The sequence below is a fragment of the Podarcis melisellensis genome (assembly GCF_964234715.1).
Source record: "Podarcis melisellensis genome assembly, chromosome: 14".
NCBI lineage: Eukaryota > Metazoa > Chordata > Lepidosauria > Squamata > Lacertidae > Podarcis > Podarcis melisellensis.
The window spans coordinates 42,561,446-42,582,613 of NC_138546.1; the positions used below are offsets into that span (position 1 = coordinate 42,561,446).

Genomic DNA, 21,168 nt, shown 5'->3' on the forward strand with positions numbered 1-21,168 from the left:
GTGGCCCTCAGATGTTGTACTCCAATCCGCATCAGCCCCAACCAACATGCCCAATCCCATCAAGGTTGAGTAGAGCTATAGTCCAACAACAGGAACCAAAGGTTTCCATTCTTTTGGATTACACCTTCAGAGTGCAAAATGCTGGTACTCTGGATTGCTCTATTACTTGGTAGTATGCCACATTCAACTCAATGGGACTAACTTCCAAGTATGCACATATGTAACTGTAATATTAATATTTTTGCCTAATGAAATATCTCTGGAATAAAATCCCTAAGAACACATAAAAGTCTATGTTTATTTTGTTCTACTATGGCAGATCAGGAGTTTAACATTTCGCCCTGCTAGTCAAGATATGCTCAGTGCTGTGTCAACATAGATAAGATCATGTCTTCTCTACCAGTATTAAAAACTAACTGGTCACTGCAGTTTTATATGACCAACTAGGATATGCACCTGAATTCCAAAAATGAGAGCTTTCAGTGTTTTAAAAACATTCTAATTCTAGTTATTGCAAAAGAAATACTCCAAGAATTTAAAAAACTGATGCCAAAAATATATTTTTGTAATCCGGAGTGTTTCACTTGTGACAGTTTTTACAGAACAACATAAAAGAGATTTCAAACAAAATCAAAACAAAAATACCTTTGTATTATAAAAGTAGATGCCAAAGTGTGATAGCATAATATTTGTTTAAATTAAGTATTTGAATGCAACAGCCCCTGCTACATTTGGCTTTATGGAGGGGCTTCCAGCCAAGATATATCATTTGCTACATTGATTTACAAGTGCTACTACAGTCAAAGGCAGAACACAGGAAAGTCAAGCTATATGGAGCAAAACCAACACAACTATGTGCTAATCATCACCAAGGAAGAATTGCATCTTACATTTATAGAATGCAAATAAAATAGATTTCAAGAGAATTTAGTTCCAAGTATGGCCACTTCAAACATTATTTACACAGCTTGACTGCTGCTCAAAATCCACATGGTTGTGGTGAAATTTGTTTCCCATGTAAATTGGCTAGACTGTACTAAGAATCTGAATCAGTGTCACAGCTTTGTAAGCTGCTATGCAGCCAAACATTTGCACAGCCACATTAAATCCTGAGCATGCAGAGATAGTGTTTCCCCATTACCATGTTCTGCCAACATTGGAATCCTCCCCGAAGCTTACATACCACAGTGGTTTTCAAAATTAAATACATTACTTTTTAAAAAACAGAATCTTCTATGGGATTCCAAAACACCTTATTTTTGTCATTTTGCAGTTAACATATAATCTGATTTTACATGTTTACATTTAAATAGCAGAGTTTCTTCTGCAAAAAAAGAATCGTTACCTATAACCAATGGAAACAAACATTTGTTAAGGTGTTTTAGCCTATATTTCAGAAAGGCAGTTTCCAGTTAAGGAACCCATACAAGGATTGCTGCATATATGATTAACATTTTCAGGGACAAATCGGTAATAATCTCTGAAGTTTGACTTATTATTTATTCTATATCTGTTTTTAAACTGTTCTGCTTGTTTTTACTTTGTGTTGCTGTTTTAGTCTTGTACTGTTATAGTGTTCTACTATTTTATGAGTTTCAGGATGTTATGGTTTAATTTTATTACACAGGATTTTATTTATAAATAGAAAGGATTTATACAAATTTCTGAAAAAGAAACCAAAAACAAACCAACAGGCCCTAAATGCAACATATAACTTAATATACCCATAGCTATCTGACGTGCCCAGCCACATAAGAAAGTCTGGTTTTGTGCTTACCACAATATGTATATATGAGCTTGGAATCTATAAACCGAACTTTCAGGTTATGGAGAACAGCAGGTTCATGGAGATAGCTGAGGGCTGTCAGATCATTTTCACCCACAAGTATGTCAGGGTTTCGCAGGGGTGGTAGCTCCTTGGACTTAGCATCAAGGCTATATTGAAGTTCCTGGAAATTAAATAAGAGCATATATTAGTAAAGGTATAGGGACCCCTGAGCATTAGGTCCAGTCGTGGCCGACTCTGGAGTTGTGGCGCTCATCTTGCTTTACTGCCCGAGGGAGCCGGCGTACAGCTTCCGGGTCATGTGGCCAGCATGACTAAGCCACTTCTGCCGAACCAGAGCAGCACACGGAAACGGCGTTTACCTTCCCGCTGGAGTGGTACCTATTTATCTACTTGCACTTTGACATGCTTTCGAACTGCTAGGTTGGCAGGAGCAGGGACTGAGCAATGGGAGCTCAACCCGTTGTGGGAATTCGAACTGCCGACCTTCTGATCGGCAAGTCCTAGGCTCTGTGGTTTAACCCACAGCGCCACCCACGTCCCTTAAGAGAATATATTACATGCATCCAAAATAATCAAACACATCACTATACATTTTTTTAGAAGAAACATATATGGATATAGTTGAGTACACATACATAACTGCCAATTTTATTTACAATACACTGTAAGCCACTTTGAGCACTTGGGTTAATAGGCAAACTATAAATACAGGCAGCAACAATTTCAGGCATGTCTAATTGACATGCAATCACCGCCATGCAGGTCCTTTTGAATCCAGAAGAGGGCAGAGCAGAGGAAGAATGGGGATGGGGCAGAGCTTACGGGGCAGCACACTCTGCCGACGTACACGGGGGCCGGGAATGGAACCCCCGTGCAAAATGGTTGCCACCTGTACTACAAATAAACAAGACCATGAACATGTAACCTTTTGCAGCAAATGATAGCAAATTTATTTTAAAAAAACATTACCTTGCCATCCTCAACACGAAGATGAAGGACTTTGTCTCCTGATTTATAATCTTTTACAAGTTCTGCTGATTTCCAGACTACTTCTGGATCAGGTATCCAAATCCTTGCATACTGCAAAACAAAATTAAGAAAGGATCAGCTGTATTTTCTCAGCAATTTGTATTGAAATAATAAGAATAATCACACACACTAACATTACCTTTTAAAAATTATCAGCCATGTTATGGGGGGAAATATTTACAGCAAACATGATTGTCTTCAGCTGAATTCAATGAGAACACAGTATTGAAATAATCCAATGAACTGAATTTTTATCCCCAGTTAATCCTATGGACTTATTTGAAATCAGGGATGCAATCCTAAACATGGTATCTAGGAAGTGTCTCAAGGGAGCTCAAGGGAAATTATGCAATGCCCACAGGTATGTATTGAACGCTTCAAGGCAAAGACAGGCAGGAATTATTACCACCACCACTTGAGAAGAATTTCTGAAATTGTTTATTAATTCTAACTTAATAACTACTACTTCCGTGCACTGACTTAACTTTAACAAGTGCTTGGGAATTTTTGTTATAATTTCACTCCAGTGACTCCTAGGTTTTACTGCAGTGGAATATGCCTCCAAGTACTGACGCTAGGGACTCCACCAAAAGGACCTCAAGGCAAGGACTGTAGATCATCCATTGTGTTTTTTATTTGAAGATTCTAATCTAGAAGTGCAATAGCCACTTTCTTTTGAAGAAAGATGATATAGTGGTCTAACTGGAAACTCCTTGTGGAAAGAGAAGACATACTCCTAAAGATTTATTTTCCCCGCCCACATATATAAGTTTTCTCACACAACACATTCAGTCCAAGACATTCTGGTCCTGAAATCAGAATCCAAACTGTGCCCATCCCTCCACAAAATGCACCATTGTTGTCATATGCATCCACACAAACAACAGTTATAAATTCACACGTTGCCATTACTGATGCAAAGTGCACTAAAGTCATTCATTTAAAAGTTGTACCCTCTCTTCCTAACCTCAAACGTCACCAAAAATCATTACAAACTGTGCTCTGAGGTCCTGGTTACAGACAAGCTCTGCTTTGAACTAAATGATTTTGCTGTAACAACCAGCTGTGCCACTAAATCAGGAGAGGATGCAAGCATGTGAAGCAAGATGGAATGATTAAGCATACGAGTACAGGGCTCAGGCATGGAGCAGCAAACCATAGCTTGCCACTGCATCAGAATGAGTCCAACATTTCTTTAAAAATCTGTGGAAAATATAGATGGTGGACTAGAGGACTAATTTGACTATTCAGATATTTTGATAACACTCGTATTTCACAAACTCTCAAGTGGCAAGGCTGCCTTTCCATATACTCCATCTGTCCCCGTCTACCAGGGACAGTACCAATTTTTTGTTACCTGTCCCTGAGAAATGATGGTCCCTATTTTTGCCTTGCTGAAATCATTTTAATGTGAATTGCTAGAATTGCCATTCTTTAGGAATCAGCTCACTCTATCACCATGAAGGAATCTAGAGCTTACATTACTGAGTGGGGACAGAGCATACTGTTTGTAGTTAACACACATATACAAATCCATGAGCTGTGACATCAGGCAGGATGCAGAACAGTTTTTCATTTCACTTACTTCACTTCACATATTTTGACCTGCGGTAGTGTACTATCAGACAATTATGATTTTCCAAGGTATCTTTAACCCAAAGAAACAAATGCCATCTTGGCTTTAAAATCAGTGGATGATGGGCTATTGAGGACTAAATGCAATGCTGTGTAGGAGTTGATGTGGGTTCAGGAATGTACCTTTCACACGTATAGCTCTTGATTTTCTTCTGTGAAATATTGGAGGCTTTGCCTTTCTAATCTATTCTACTTTCTGGGACCTCCAGTCGCTTTTTAATAGATTCAACTAGTAAACAGCAGCAAAAGCAATAGGCTATAAACCCACTCCTGTAGGGCCAGCCCATCTATGAGGCAAGATGAGGCAACTGCCTCAGGCAGCAGGATCCACCAGGGCAGCAGATCCCAATGTTGATCTTTCTTCCCCTTTCCCTTGTTCCTGATGTACATCTTCCCTCACCCCTTCTTCCTTGGCGGGGAAGGGGGGCACCCCAGGTGCCAAAATGTCTTGATCCAGCCCTGCACTCCTGAGAAAGTATACTTGGCTGTGCAGTGGCCAGGTTCCTGAAATAACATGGCAGCTCCTGCTACACCCCTAGGGTGCTCTGGCAAGCAGGCTGGTCTTGCCCATGAATGGATCTGCACTGAGCAACCACTGTGTGCCTTTGCACTTGAGTCTGGAAGTAGCGGAGAGGCTGGCACATACCTGGGTGTGAGGGAGGAAGTACCCCTCAGTTTAAGAAACGTGATTAGACAATACAGAAATGCAGCAGGCAATTCAGTTGGAAGAGCTCTTGCAAAACTACACTAAAAAGGCAATTCAGTTGGAAGAGCTCTTGCAAAACTACACTAAAAAGGAAGTGGCATTCTGGGCCTTTATGCAGGCAGCTATGCCTGAAACTATGCAGCCAACACTTTATGAATCTCAGAAGCCATCTGGAAGCAGCCATTCCATCAGGCTGAAGCACTCCATTGGCTCTACCAAGAAACAAGCAACTTTGGGCTTCCCCTCATCTTTAACTTTTTCCATCCCAGCTGTTTGTTATAAGAACTCTGCAACTAAGAACGAGTGTCCGAGTTTTCCTTCTTCCTCCTCCTTCCCAATCCCTTTTCCTTTTTTTACTGTGTCTTTCCTTTCAGCACTGATCTTTGAAAGCCACCGTGGGAGCCTTTTTCGGCTGAAACCAGAGTTGTCGAAAATCATTGGCGAAAGGGTGGTTTCAGTTCCCTAACCGAAAAGGATAAGTGATCCTTGGTGTGAATACGAGTATTGTAATAGGGTTCTGTTATATCTATGAAGCATTGGGAGGGAAAGTTTCTGTTCTTCAAACATAGCACAGCAGATGTTGAAGTCTTATGAAATGCCTGTAGATGCACTGGGTAATCCTGGAAGGGGGTCAAATAAATGCTAACCACACTAAAGAGAAAAAAGAACAACTGGACCTATAACCTAGAGACAGTTCCTCCACAATTATGAAGCTTTATGACTCTTGGAACCACTTCTAAAGTGGGTGCACGTGATTTAATGGACAAGCTTATGGCAGACAAAACCAGGAACTACTTGTCATCGAATACAGAGCAAGCATTTGTTTCTTTTTCTGTATTCATAAAAAACCCATTGTGTTCCATAGCAGAACTTAGAGCATCTAACTTAAAGCCATGCACGACACCAAAACAATAGAATAGAATATGGGCCTTTAAATGTGTTTGTGGGAGGGGGGTTAATGGTTTGTTTTGTATGCATTCTGTGTTCTCATTTTGTATTCTTTGTGGCGAACCATCCTGTGATCTTCAGATGAAACTGAATGTGCACAAGTTAAACGTACATAAGTTGAGGGTCTACTGTATTCTCATTCAAGTACAATAGGGAGCTTCGGTGAACTCCAGATTCATTGTTTCACAGCCTTCCAAGCCTGCCAAGCACAAGTCTCTGTAGCTGCCCTCCACAATGGAGACAGCTGGAGACAAGAAGAAAAATGAAGTGGAAGAAGAAAAATGTGCCTCAGAAGCACCAATAGTTGTGAAGTTTATTCTCAAACCACAGCTCCCCCATCCCAACCTTAAACTCAAATATAGACTTAGGTCACCATGCCTACCAGCATCTGCTAATCCAGAAACTGGGAATTTGTGACCCTCCAGATGTTAGGATTCCAACTCCAATTAGCCCCACAGCTAGTATAGCCAATAGTCAGTGATGGTGGGAGGTTTGGTTGAACTATATATGGAGAGCCGCAAGTTCCACATTTCTGTGCAGAAGAAACTAATATTGGTGCCTTTCCTGTGGAAGCTGCTTGAAGTTGAGCACACATTTTTGCTGCTTTGGCATTCTGATTAGTGGATCAATATTGGGAACTACTGACCCAGTGGATCCTGCTGCCTGAGGTGGCCGACTCAGCTGTTTCATGGATGGGCCGGCCCTGGGGAAACTGGGGAAAGGGCACCACTGCAGTACACACTCCACAGAAATGCTTGTTTAATACTCTCTCTACTCAGATGTCAAGCAGATAAAGAACTACACAACTTTTAGAAGACATCTGACGGCAGCCCTGTATCAGGAAGTTTTTAATGTGTTTTTATATGTACTGTAAGCCGCCCAGTCTGATATTTTCAGACCAGTGAAATCAGCAAGGGGCTGTTCATTTAGACTGTAACTTTAAGAACTTTCTTTCCCAATCCTTTTTCCTTATGTGTCATATATTTTTAAGAATGTAAGCCTGAGGACACAGACCGTCTTTGTACTGATTTTTGTTAGCTGTTTTGAGAGCCTTTCGGCTGAAGGGCAGAGTATGAATGCTTTTTAAAAATAAAAAGCAGGTGCTGGTTATCATTTCTCATTCATATATAAGGCCATGCCAGAATATCATAAGGAGCAACTTTCAAATCTCTGCTTGGGAAACCAAAACACTATCTCCTGCAGCAACAGAGAGAAGGGGAAACCAGATTGCAGATCACCATAGAAACCAGACTGCCAGAGCCAGCTGAGCCTTCCACGTGAGATAGTTAAAAGGATATTAAGATCCTGCTACCACAACCAGAAAATGGTAGTTTTAAACATGCATGCTTGATCATCTGTAGTTTTACCAACAGTACAGATAACACTTCAATCCTTGTTAAAGAAAGCAGAAAAGAGAATTGTTTTAATAATAAAGCTGCATGCGGTGGCCAAGCTGTACATTATGTTGCTCTCATTTATTCTGAATTACAGCCAGCTCTATTCTAAAGCATCAGAACACCAACTCATATCAAACATGCAATCTGTAGTATTTATTATATAAGCTTAGCAGAATAGTAATGCCCTGCTACAGATTTGTGACGCTGTCCTAGCAGTTCCACATCAGGGTATGTGCTATTGAAAGCCAGACCTAAGAGAGAACTCTTGGAAACATTTTATGGCAGCTGGAAAGTAGCACAGATGTTCTGCACGGCTTAAAGCTGGTCTAGAATAGAGAAGAAAGCAGCAGCTGCTACCAAAAAAAAAACCCAACCCTAGCATCCATGAATATAATACACTGGTCTCAGATCGAGGGTGATGGATTGTTGGGGTTCTTTTTAGCAAAGGATAAATAACACACAGTGTCAGCACAAGGATTCACTTGAGACTGTTTCAGTGGCTGAATACTGGGCAGGCGTGAGATATCTTTGCATAGAAATCCCAAAGTCGGAACGTTTTCCACAAATTAAACACAAATGAATTGTTTTTTCCAAGATACTGCTAAATAGCATCCATTATATTATTGCAACACCTCAAGGACTGCCTCTCCCTATATGAACCAACCTGTACCCTGCAATCATCATTTGAGGCCCTTCTTCATGTGCCCACTCAACAAGAGGACCAGAGGTTGGCAACACAAGAACAGGCATTTTCAGTGGCGGCGCCTTGCTTGTAGAATGTTCTCCCCAGGGAGGTTTGTCTGGCACCATCATTACCTCTAGGCAACAGACAAAAACATTCATTTTTCACCATGCCTTTGACTTCTAATTATCTATGGCCTTTTGTATGTTTGTGCTTATTTAATGTTTGTTTAAGTCACTTTGACTTGAAGTAGCTAATAATAATAATAATAATAATAATAATAATAATAATAATAATTTTATAATAATTCTGCTTCTCCTTGCAACACTCATAGACACACTTGACAAGATTTATGCAGAACAATTAACAGGTACATTTTCCCAACTCTTTCTTTTGCACACAATATAATATTTAAAAAAAAGTGGAGAGACAGAATGAGGCTTAGATGGAATTCTATCTCACAGAAAGAGCAGACACCATGAACTAGGGCAAGATTCCTCTTGTACTTTATGATACCATCTGAGATCACATGAACAAATCATCAGACCATATTAACTACCAAAACATTCACATCACAAGATGTACTGGAGGCATTCACCTCTTGACAACATCAATGATGACTAGAAATAAGCTAGCTTTTCATCACGAATTCTCAAAACAAACACCTAGGATGTGTATTTCTTTATTTTCTATTTGTTGGGTGTTTTATTTAAATTGGATGTACAGATATGGAAACTATTGTTAAATTGTTAATAAGTTCATTCCTCTTGTTATTGTGAATGCTTGATACCAAGTTTTAATTTTTTTTAAAGTTCTGAAAACCAACAAAAGGAAAACAAAAAAATGTACACCTAGGAAACAATGACCTGGAAACATCTAAGCTAATCAATATGCACAGGAATTATACAAGTACCTTTCACAGTAGCATTTTGTCATTTTAAACTTAAGCAAGGAGTAACCAAAGAATAGACTCCTCAATAATGCTTACTCAGTTTCTTTCAGTGATGTAGAAATATTTGAGCATATGAAATGAAGACAGCAGCCTACATAACAGTATAGATATCCAAATAACAAAGGCAAATCTATTCTTCAGAAAGAACTGAACCTCAGCTACAAAACAAAGATCTATACTACCATACACACACACACACACACACACACACACACACACACAAAGTGCCAGTGCCAGATTATACACTAATCTTTTTACCAAGAAAGTAACGGCAGAATGGATTATTGTTCTCAATGCATAGAATCTAAAAAGATGCTCTTTCTCCAACGTCTTCATCAGGGTTGGACCTACTGTTAGGTAGTAGAGTGAGCAATTGCCGCAGGTGGCAGGTGCTGGAGTGTAGCAGTAACAGTTCTCTCTCTCTCTCTCTCTCTCTCTCTCTCTCTCTCTCTCTCTCACACACACACACACACACACACACACCGATACTATCCCATCAGCAGCACTGAAGTAAGATTCAGCTGCCAATATGGTAGGCTTCTGTATATTGGGTCCAAGGATCACACACACATGGAGGTGATGGATGGAAGATGGATGGATGAATGCTGAGGTGACCTCCCAGGGTGAGAGACTGGGAAAAGAAAGGAAAGCTCCCAGGTGAGAGATGGGAAGGTCCACCACTTTCTGAGACAAGTGTTAAGAGCTTTCTCTGCTTTTGTTTTTATTTAGGTTTTTTAATCTTATTGTATTATGAAAAAGCTTTAATAAAATCTTATGGGGAAAATGAGGAATGAAGAGGGAACTGTCTTGGCCTTTGCCTCAGTTGGCAAAACATCATGAGATGACCCTGGTCTTCTTCCATCAAAGGAAGACTCTTTCCATCAATGAAGAAAAGGCCACAGCTTGTTTCTCCGAAGCTTTGTTTGTTTTCCAGGTATTTTGCCTCAAGCTTTTGTAGCTTGGCAAGAGTCTGAGGCGGAGTAGTCAAAGAAACCATGGTTAAGCATGGCTGTTGAGTTTGGACACCTAACTATAGTTAAAATAAGGGATGATTCTTAAGCCAAAAGAAACCATTATTTGTTGCCAGAAAACAAGCAATGATTGGTCTGCAGGTTTGAGTTTAGACATTTAAACAAACTATGGTTTAGCACAGAGCACAAACTAGGCCAAATATGTACACGTTCTTTAAGGGAGGTGATTTTAGAGTCAATCTGTAAGTCCTTGTAATGGGAATTGGGGTTGCTCGTGCGTAAGTTGCCTCTACTCTTGGCAAAGTTGCCTGGTTAAACCTTTCCCTGGCTGCACAGCCCTTACTCCGCGGCTGTGTCAGTCACGTGCTTTTCAATTCCTCTCACAGGTCACAGTCCTGAGGCACTTTCTATAATATGTAAAACATTTTGGCTATTTAGCATGATTAGCACATCCCTTTTCTTAGCGGCTGGCTTGTTTTTTATTTTTAGCTTTTTTAAATTCTCTGGGAGAAGAAGTGAAACTGTTATATGCTCCAACACTTAGCAATGCAGCATGTCAAAGTGCTATTTGTAAGACTGACATAAAACTCACACATCTTTACTACTCTCAGAAGCTAAAGTGCTCTTTCTAGAACTAAAATAAAGGGGGGGTTCTCCCTAGGTTTTTAAATAATTTGCCTATTTTTGATCTTTCAAGAGCTGGGAAATTTTTGGTGCCTCCTGAGAGTTTTGCTATACCCTCCTGTTGCTGGTTCTATGGTTCCCCCCTGCCCGGCCCATTGCTTTTAAGTTTTTGGGTGGCATATAAATGTTGTATGTAAATGGATGGATGGATGGATGGATGGATGGATGGATGGGTGAGTGAGTGAATGAATGAATGAATAATGCCACTCCTACAGCTACAGCTTTCACCCATTCCCAACTGCCCATTATTTACCAGTTCATCCCACTCTTCCTCCAAGGCCACTGAGTTGGCATACATAGTTCTCGGCACTCACACACAAACACCCGCCAACAACCACCCTGGAAGGTTAGTTATAGGTTAAGAAATGATGACTCAAAGCCCCCCGGTGAGTTTCATGGCTAAACTGGGGCTTGTATCCATGTCTTCTCAGTCCTCCCTTAGCACTCTAACCACTAGTTCACCAAGCTTTCTCTCCACTAGCTATTGCGCCATCCAGTGCAAGCTCAGAGCCCAGGATGCTTTTTGCATGTTGAAAGGGCAGAGACTGCTGAACACCCAGAATGCCACAGCACATTTCTTTCTAGTCATCGGAGACAGAGCCCCAGCACAGCTTTTCATACAGTTTCTGGATTATGTGGATTGTATCAAATGTAGACCCACTGAAATTAAATGAACTCAACTAATTTAGGGCCATTAATTTTCAGTGGGTCTACGCTGTGCAGGACTCAGCTGTATATGGCCCAATGTTGCTTTCCACAACAGAAACAATGACACAAAAAGAAACATCAGAGAGCAGCAGCTGCCACCTGCGACAATATAATGATGCTTCTTCCCAGCCAGGAAGAGAATTTCTTTTAATGCAATCAAAAAAGTGAGAGAATACAGTGTAGCGAAGCATTGCCCCTAACAGAAACACAAAGAAGAGTTTTTCTGACCACAACAAAAATAGCACCAGGCATTTTGGAAAGGCTTACTTGCCCTTTGCCTTGACAAGTTTGTGTCAACTCTGGTGCATTGGCTAGTGCACCTTAACAAAATGATGACACCAGAGCCTCAAGCTGTATTATTCAGAAACCGATAGTTTCCTTACATTTGCAAGAAGAAGAAAACAGAAAGGAAGATTACAGTGCCTGTACAAGTTCTGGAGTGTGAGAAAGGAAGGGAGGGAGGCGAAAAGAGACAGAATGCTAACATTGCTTTGTAACACTTTCCTGTATCACAGCAGAGAGAAGGTTCTAACTACAGTAAGGTTCTAACTTACTGTATCACTTCAGACTGCAGGTGGAGAACAATATTTTTGATGCTCTATACTTAAAAAAGCAATCTCCGTAACACTCCCATACTAGTTTTCCTGTGCATGTCTAAACTACACACATTTCATCTATTTCACCAGTGCCACCTTCTGAAAGAAAACTGATGAACAGTGAGAGTTTGGCAGATTCTGCTATGAACAGAGACCTCAAGGTGAATGTCTGAAGACTGAAAATTTGCTCTCTTTGCTAGGTCATAGCAACAGCATGCAGCTTAGGCAAATGAATAAAAGTGCACAGCATTATCATTATTTTATTATTATATTTCTCCTTACCTCTCACAAGCCCAAGGCTGCTAACAAAAAGGTAGATAACTAAAAGCAAAGTAAAGGTGTAGTCCAAAAGTACAGCAGACAGCATTAAATTTAATTAAAGAAATGCAAGTAGAAATACAGATGATGTCACTGTTATTATGCTCCAACAACTGGTTGGAGCAACTTGAATTGCTATCTGAACTCATATAATTTGCAGAACAGTCCAATTTCAGCAGCAAGGGAGTTCCACGGCCTTAGCCCACTGAGAAGGCCCCGTTTCATAAAGTGACCTGTCTAGATCACATTCATTGAAAGCAGCACAAGTCAGGCTTCCCCTGTATGCTACTACCAGCACCCAGAATTGAGCTTGATGTTCAGTGGCAGCCAATATAGTGCTTTCAGAATCCGTGCAACGTGCGTCCATATCAATGCCTTACACAACAACCAAGCAGACGCATTCTGTGCCAACTCATCTTCAAGGGAAGCCCCACATAGAGCAGTGTTAGAAACTTATATAAGCCACATGCCAGATGACAGCCTAAACCTAGGTTACTGTTGCTGCAATAGAATTATCTATTCGCCAGAGGGTTGGACCAGATCACCCTCAGGCTACCTTCCAACATTACAATTCAATGATCTCAACTACATTGTTTGACTGTAGCTTGTTCTTACAACAATTCACTTGTCCCAGTATGGAATTAAGAGAAACACACACAGCGGAAGTGGAAATGGTATTAACTAAGGACTAAGGCAGAGGTTTTCAAACTGTGGCTACCTACCTGGCACCCAGAAATCTCCATACAGTTGCAATTGGACCCATGTCAGTAGCACCTGGGGAACTTCGAACACTGCCACAGAATGTATTACATTAGTTAAATTGGGAGCTCATGGAAGCATGGACAGCTGCAGCCAACTGGAGCCATAATTGGTGAACCAGGGGAGCAGAGGCACTCCTAGCCACAGTGGCCCGTGAGCACTCTAAGAACTGTTCTTTTATGGGAAGTGCTAGCCCATCAGAATGGCCTGTTTGCCTAATTTGCAAGCCCAAGAACAAGTCTCAGGCTAATAAAGATTCAGCTTTAGTTTATTGTTCTTCATCCAGTTCATCACTGCCTCCAGGCACTGTTTCAGCACTTGTACTCTCCTGATTCAGATGGTATGAAGAAATAGAGCTGGGTGTGTCCACATACTGGTGGCATTGTGCTCCAATTCTCTGGCTGACACCTCCCATTGGTTTTGTGTAATATTAAAAATATTAAGAAGTTTCACAGTGCGGAGAGACATTTTCCCTCCCTTTCATATAAGACAAGAATATGGAAACGTACAGTGAAACTGATGGGTAGCAAATTCGGAAAAGACAACTAAAAGGACTTTCTCATACCATATATAACAACTGACATACAGAATTTGACAGCCACAAGTTTGTGATGGTGCAACAGATGACTTTAAATGGAGATTATATCCATGAATTATAATTCTATCAACTGCTATTCATTATGACTCAGAGAAAGTCTACTTTTGAATTCCAGGAGTTGGGGAAGAAACAACAGAAAGGGATGTTGCCTTCATCCCTGCTGGTGAGGTTCCCAGAAGCATTCAGCAAGCCACTGTTGGAAACAGAATAAGTGGCAAGATGGACATTTGGTCTGATTCTGTAGGGCTTTTCTTACGCTTAAAAGTCTTCCAGTTAACTGAACCTACCAAGTTTAGTTACTCACATTTACTACTGATTTTTAAAGTACCAAATAGTTTAAAAAATGCCAAGAATCCCCATATAAATGGGCTGATGAAGATCACATTCCACTTGAAATTCAACTGACCTATGCTGAAAAAGGCAGTGACCCAGTAAGATGTTTAAAGGTATTCCACATATGAGCAAAGGCTAGACTGTCATGAATGCAGTTGTTTGTTATTACAGTACTAGTTTCCTAATTACAAAAAAGGAAGCTTCTTTTATATTGGTGTTTGTAGCTTAATGAAACATCAATGTAATGCTATGATCGCTTAACCTTTTTACAGGAAAAACAGAAAGAAGACCCCCAAAAAGTCACCCTGCAGCTGGACTGCAATACTATATACACACTTTTCTAGGAGAACTGAACTCAAGTGGGCTTACTTTGGAGCACTAGTAATAGGCACATTGTGATGTAATAGGCACAATAGGAAAACATAAATAGTTAAAGGAGACTCATGGTAAGAAATTGGAGCAATGATTTATGGTTGCAACTTGAAACTAGTTTCCCAATAATGCATTGGCCGAAAAGTCAACAGAGAGAAGTCAGTATTTACAGAGCTGCCATTAAAACAGAACTCTCCACTGCAAAAGGCTATCAAGCATACATTACATACCATATAGCTGAGGTTAGTTTTGTTTTCATTTTTAAACAGGGTTTGTGCTGCTTCCTTCCTATGCATTTATCTCAGTTTAACGTAAATCCCTTCCACCTTCCGTGATCACTGCATTAGCAGCAGCTGAATACAGTACAGTATTGCCTTGGATCAAAGCAGCGCACATGTGTTTGCTTATTATCAAGATTTATATCCTGCCTTTCTATAAAGTATCCAAGGGGCCAAATCGAACCTCTTCAATTTACAGCATAAAATGTATGCACAAAAGGAAGACATGCCTTAATGGAAGGGCTCTACTGCAACTATTACAAAGAGCAAATTATACTCTTGACCAATCCCCTGAGCCCGTTTATTTATTACCTGGCATCTATCTCTCGTTTCCCCTGGCTTACTTTCCACTGAAGGAAGTGCAAGGATAGAAATCAGCAATCATTATTCAATGTACCTAATACATTCAGAGCAGCGACTTCCAGCTCCCAATAGACTGCGATCTACTCATAGCATTTAAAAAATGGCAGTGATCTATCCATTGTCGTTGGATGGACCAAAGTTCTTGAGCTTTTTTAGAAAGCCAGAGTTCCCCCCCCCCTTTTGGGGGGAGAGATAACTGAGGTGCCAAAGATCTAGGAGGAACACCAGTGATCTACCAGTAGATCATGATCTAACTATCGGACACGCCTGATTTAGAGGATTGGGGAAGCCACACCTTGCTGAAACACCTTTTTACAGATACAGATAGGTAGCCGTGTTGGTCTGCCATAGTCAAAACAAAAAAAATTCCTTCCAGTAGCACCTTAAAGACCAACTAAGTCAGTTCTTGGTATGAGCTTTCGTGTGCATGCACACTTCTTCAGATACATTACATTACACCATACTGCCACACAGCAGTTCTGTTAAGAGACCAGCAACTTTTGGCTCTCCAAGTTGTTCAATTCCAGCTTGTTTTTACATGGATCTTGTAACTAAGATTTAGTGTCCGAGTCTGCTTTTACCGTCCTCCCTCCCTTTTCATTTTGTGTTTCGCAGCTTATCAGCAATATTTGTAAGGTACTTTGAAGGTACTTTTTCAACTGAAAAGGGAGATAAAAAATGTTTTACCTATCTTGCTCCCAAATGTCTTCTTTCAGTAAATAGTAATATATTTAATACGGAAGTAATGTTTTTGAGGAAATCATGTAACAAAAGAAGGAACAATATCTTCATTCAAGAGCGGCAAAGCAGCAAATTCTGACTATTATCTGTTCCTGTGTTCACTGAAGTTATTACTGGGCCCAAAGAAAAAGAGACTAAAGGGGGGGGAGTGAACCACACCTCTAGTTAAGAACAATCCAGCAATATCATTTCATGATATCTAATTCTTTGGGAATGCAAGTCTCCAGAAGCAGTCTTTGATACATGGGACAAAATGCAAATACTTGAATCTCATGATGCATTAATTGCTCCAGTCTCTGGTACGCCAAAGAGATCAAAGCTGAATACACTGCACATCTCTCTTCCTGACCAGATGTTTAATTAGCCTTCTCTATACAACTGCTAGATAAACAGTTTCTCTGTTCCGTTCAATTCTTAAGATCTCTCCTCTTTTTCCTGACAACATGCTATATAAACCACATACACCCTCGAGGTGTCTGGATATAGAAGATATGACTATACACAACGGTAGCTCTCAATTTCAAGAATTCCAATACATTCCAATACATCATATAATGCAATTATGAAAATATACCAGTATTTGTAGCATTTGTTTACATTATATGCTTAGGTTATTTGTGCCTTCTCAAAAAGAACGGAGCCCATCAAAGCATCTGGAAACAGAGCTAATGCTAAAATTAATTATCACAGATATAAAGGTCAAAAGACATTAAACAGAACTGAAACCACTCATTTGAGACTATCTCTCATATTGCTTTTCCCAACATGGGAAATAAGATATACATCAGAAAAAAACCACAGCTTGATCATAACTTGGAAATGGACAAGTATTACACTTTTGATTCTTATATCTGGCATCTACCAGAAAGTTTGACCTGGTTGAAGTGTGTCCAGCCATACTCAAATTACAGAATAAATCCTTATCCCCAGCTTTTCCTGAGCTAGACAGCTCTTGCAGCAATCCCATTAGGGTTACTTTAAAGGTAGATGCCATTCATCCTGTTTTAGAATATAATCAACTTAATCTCACAGATCATCTATGGCACATTACACTTAAGAATGTACCAATGGACAAGTTACTGTTGTTATATGTTGTTCTTGCATTTAAATGAAAAACAATGAAATGATAAATTATTGGGGGGGGAGTTTTTCTGGAGGCCTAAAAGCAGAGCAAAATATTTAAATAAACTAAATCAAATAAGTGTATCATGTTTCAAAATGCCCAGTTGTATCAAGCAGAACTCGAAAGTAGATAGTCGTTTTTGTTTTTGAAACATTCATTTTGCTGCTTGAAGTACCAGAGAACCTCGCTTTTAAAAAGCTCATTAGCAGACTTAGGAAAAACTCTTAAGGAAACAGGAGTCCTTGCCCAGAAGCTACAAGCGTGTTTTCTGTTAGAAAACCTTCATTTTAAAACCATTACTTTCTCTCCACATTCTTAGTCAGGCACACCCTGAGAAGAAACCCCTGAGGAATATAACTTGTTTGCTTTGTTGTCTAACCAGGAAGTTCTGCCTGATACCACATTCTGGAGAACCTTCTTTTTCAGTTCAGTTCAGCTGTTGGTAAGCAGATTCACTGGAGATTCAATAACCTAATCAGATTATAGCCTTCAAAATATTGCAAGGCTGAAAGGGAAGATATAGCAGGTAATGGGGGCAAGTGAGAAAGATCAACTCAAAAGCCAGAGAGACTTATAGTCCAATCCTACAAATACTTATTCAGAAGAAAAGCTTAGGTCATGGATAGGCAAACTAAGGCCCGGGGGCTGGATCCGGCCCAATCGCATTCTAAATCCGGCCTGCAGATGGTCCGGGAATCAGCGTGTTTTTACATGAGAAGAACTTGTCCTTTTATTTAAAATGTATCTCTGGGTTATTTGTGGGGCATAGGAATTCGTACATTATTTTTTTCAAAATATAGTCCGGCCCCCCACAAGGTCTGAGGGACAGTGGACCAGCCCCCTGCTGAAAAAGTTTGCTGACTAGGTGTTGTATCGGGTTTACACCCAAGTACAGCGCTTCTCAAACTCTTTTCTCTGGACCACAATTTCAGAATAACAACTTTCTTGTGCCACACCAAATTTTTTGTTGGTAAGAAATACATGGGGAAACAAAAAGAAACAACTCCTAGCAGTGCTCGATTTACAACATGAACACAACTATAATATGATCATGGGACATGCAGAAAGTATAAAACAACGCAGCCGCATGAATCATTCCCAAAATATAATGTTGTTCTTGAATCTTCCCACCACACTTTTCATCCTCTCTTGCCCCACCCTTTGAGAACCACTGCCTAAGTATATGTGGACAGGACTGCAGCTTAAATCTCTCTTCAGGTATGCTTAAATAGAAAAATACCTAACAAATTGTTTTTACTTGCTCTTCAGTTTTCTCAAAGCTTAGCTGATCAACATACTTAGATAAGTTTCCCTTCCTACAAAGTATTATGTTACAGAACTATCCAAAAGCAAATAATTAGAACGCAAATCAGCATTCCAAAGCTGAAAAGCTTATTTTATCACTTGTTTTAGTATTAGTACACTGACAACTTACGGTAGGGAAACCTCCCTCAAAAGCCATGACAATTCCAAACATGGTATAGCGACAAGAAGAAAGTACACATACCAAAGACAGTTTCACTCTATAAAAGTTATCCTAGCATAGTATGATTAACCTTGTTTACACAACTAAACCATACACCCTATGGCTTGCCCACAATATGTGTAAAATGTATATTTATATGCAATCTTGCATCCAATTACAATTGAAGCCAGTAAGTTTCTTGTGTAACTGGACATAGGATTGCGGCCATGTTAGATAAAGTAGCAAGAAGTTAGCAAGCATAGATAATGGTGCTAGATTCACAGCTGAGGTATGTGTGAGAAGAGAAGATAAACTTACTTTAACATACATATAGTCCAAATCATTAACACTTTTCCAGTATCTCTGGTGGTGCAAACTCCTGGTAATCTGAGCAGCAAGCATTTTCGCCTTCACAAGCAATATGTCCTCCACGCAGAAAGACGTATTTCTGAGAGTGGGCAAACTGATCAGCCACACAGTTCAGACTGACTCTAGCAGGCGTCTCCCAGCTCGTCTGCAAGACTGATATTATCCACTTTCAAAGCAACAGAAAAACCAACCATAACGCCCCTGTAAAGGGCAACGTTTGACAGCCATGTCAGATCACTGAATTCCTTCATTGTCAGGGCAATTTGACTTCCTTTGCAGCACAAAGAGCGAGAGTGTTTTCTTTCCGTGCCACTTGGAAGAATGATAAAACCCAACTGTCTTGTGATAGTCATCAAATGGTGATATTCAAAAACATTCCTCCAAACATTACTTTTACAACAATTAAAAAAAAGTTCCTCTATCCATTTACATTAAGCAGAGAGCTTTAAGTGCTCTTACATCCTATCAAATGATGGGCTCCCAATTACTTCCTCCATTAAAATGATAATTTAACAGACAGGGAAGCTCACAGGGATGTTCATATTCCATAATCTGCGCCATGAAGTAAAATCTGATGCTTAAAAAAAAAGTTAAGGCTTCATGATTGCCCTCCCCCCATTTCTCTTACTCTTTATTTCCAGCCCCTGTCAACCTCTCCCACATTCAGGCCTCCCTCTCTAACCACCTGCTTACATCCATTATATGCAAAAAACAACAACAACCCCAAATTCTGCAAAAGGACTACTAAGTCACTATTGCTATCAACAAGACTATCATTCCGGAAATCTATAAACCTATAAAACGGTCAAAATGGTTAAAAGATTACTAGCTGTGCCAGGGCATAGATGAGGATGCTTCACTGAATGCACATCCCATAGAATGCACATCCCACTGTAAAATAACACAGCGCAAAAGGGCAGCACCGAAACTGCAATGTGCATTCTGATGCACATTTGCATATCAGATTCATATCCAAAATTGTTGATACGGTAAACGATACACATGTATCCTCAGGTAGATAGGGGCATTAGCATGGAACAGCTCCCATACCCTGACAAAACCAGCTTATGCATAGTGTTGTTGTTGTTTAGTCATTTAGTCGTGTCCGACTCTTTGTGACCCCATGGACCAGAGCACTTCTGTCTTCCACTGCCTCCCGCAGTTTAGTCAAATTCATGCTGGTAGCTTCGAGAACACTGTCCAAATATCTCGTCCTCTGTCGTCCCCTTCTCCTTGTGCCCTCCCTCTTTCCCAACATCAGGGTCTTTATTCATAGTAGCAAACCTACTATGTATGTACCCCAAGCTACATACCCATTCCTTCAGAGGGAGTACAGCCTCATCCAGAATTTCCCAAACTTCCAAACCTCAAAAGTGCTTGCCCAGAATTTCCATCTTACCAGGATTCAGGATCGGGGGGCATTTTTTGGCTCTCATCCAGCCCACCACTGCATCCAGACACCAGTTCAAATAACCACAGCTTCTCCTGATTCAGATTTAACAGAGAAGCAAATCTGGGCATACTGATAGTGCAATGCCCCCAGTCTCCTCATGGGAGCTCCCAGTTGTTTCAGCTAGATATCAAACAACATTGGGGTGAAAATAGTACCCTGAGAAACCCCACAGCAAAACTGCCAGGGACAGGTACATAATTCCACAAAGCTATTATCTGAACACAGCACCGTAAATAGGGAGTGGAGCTGCAATAAATATAGTGCTACCAATTCCCAATTCTTGGAGGTTGCCCAGAAGGAAGCCATGGTCCATGGTATTGAAAACCACCGAAAGATCAAGCAAGAGCGACAAGGTAATACTCCAACCCACCCTCTCCTGAAGCAAAGCATCTATCAGGGTGATCAAGGTTGATTCTGTCCCCAAACCTGATCTGAACCAAGACTAAAAAGAGCTTCTTCCAACATCATCAAACATTAAAAACTTCCCTATACAGACGTACCTTGGAAGTCGAACGGAATCCATTCCGGAAGTCCGTTCGACTTCCTAAACGTTTGACTTCCAAGGCGCGGCTTCCGATTGGCTGCAGGAGTGTCCCGCAGCCAATCAGAAGCCGCACTAGACATTCGACTTCCGAAATTCATTCAAAAACCAGAATAATCACTTCCTGTTTTTGATCGTTCAAGAGGCGTTCGACTTCTGAGGTTCCACTGTACAGGGCTGCCTTCAGATGTCTTCTAAATATTGTATACTTATACTGATTGTTACTGATCTCCTTGACATCTGATGGAGTCATGGTTTAGCATTACAAAGATGAACCACAGTGAACTTTGGGCTCACCTCCTTCTCCTTGCAGTACATCTGTGAGAAGATAAGGAAAGTTCTCTTTTAGATTAACCTA

At 40.4% G+C, this 21,168-nt stretch overlaps 1 protein-coding gene across 5 annotated transcripts in view; it reads right to left on the reverse strand.

Annotated features, from left to right (window-relative positions):
* Positions 1–21,168, reverse strand: part of MYO5A (myosin VA) — a 119,399-nt gene that overhangs the window by 90,679 nt on the left and 7,552 nt on the right. For 2 of the 5 annotated variants that reach the window (XM_081888355.1, XM_081888354.1), the window contains exons 1-3: positions 18,766–19,080; positions 2,759–2,869; positions 1,778–1,949 (exon numbers count right to left, since the gene is read on the reverse strand). In XM_081888355.1, the coding sequence (XP_081744481.1) occupies positions 1,778–1,949; positions 2,759–2,869; positions 18,766–18,849 (367 nt within the window). In that variant the 5' untranslated portion in view covers positions 18,850–19,080. Of the gene's footprint in view, positions 1–1,777; positions 1,950–2,758; positions 2,870–18,765; positions 19,082–21,168 lie in introns of those variants that run through there. The other 3 variants (XM_081888352.1, XM_081888356.1, XM_081888353.1) reach the window with 3 other exon arrangements.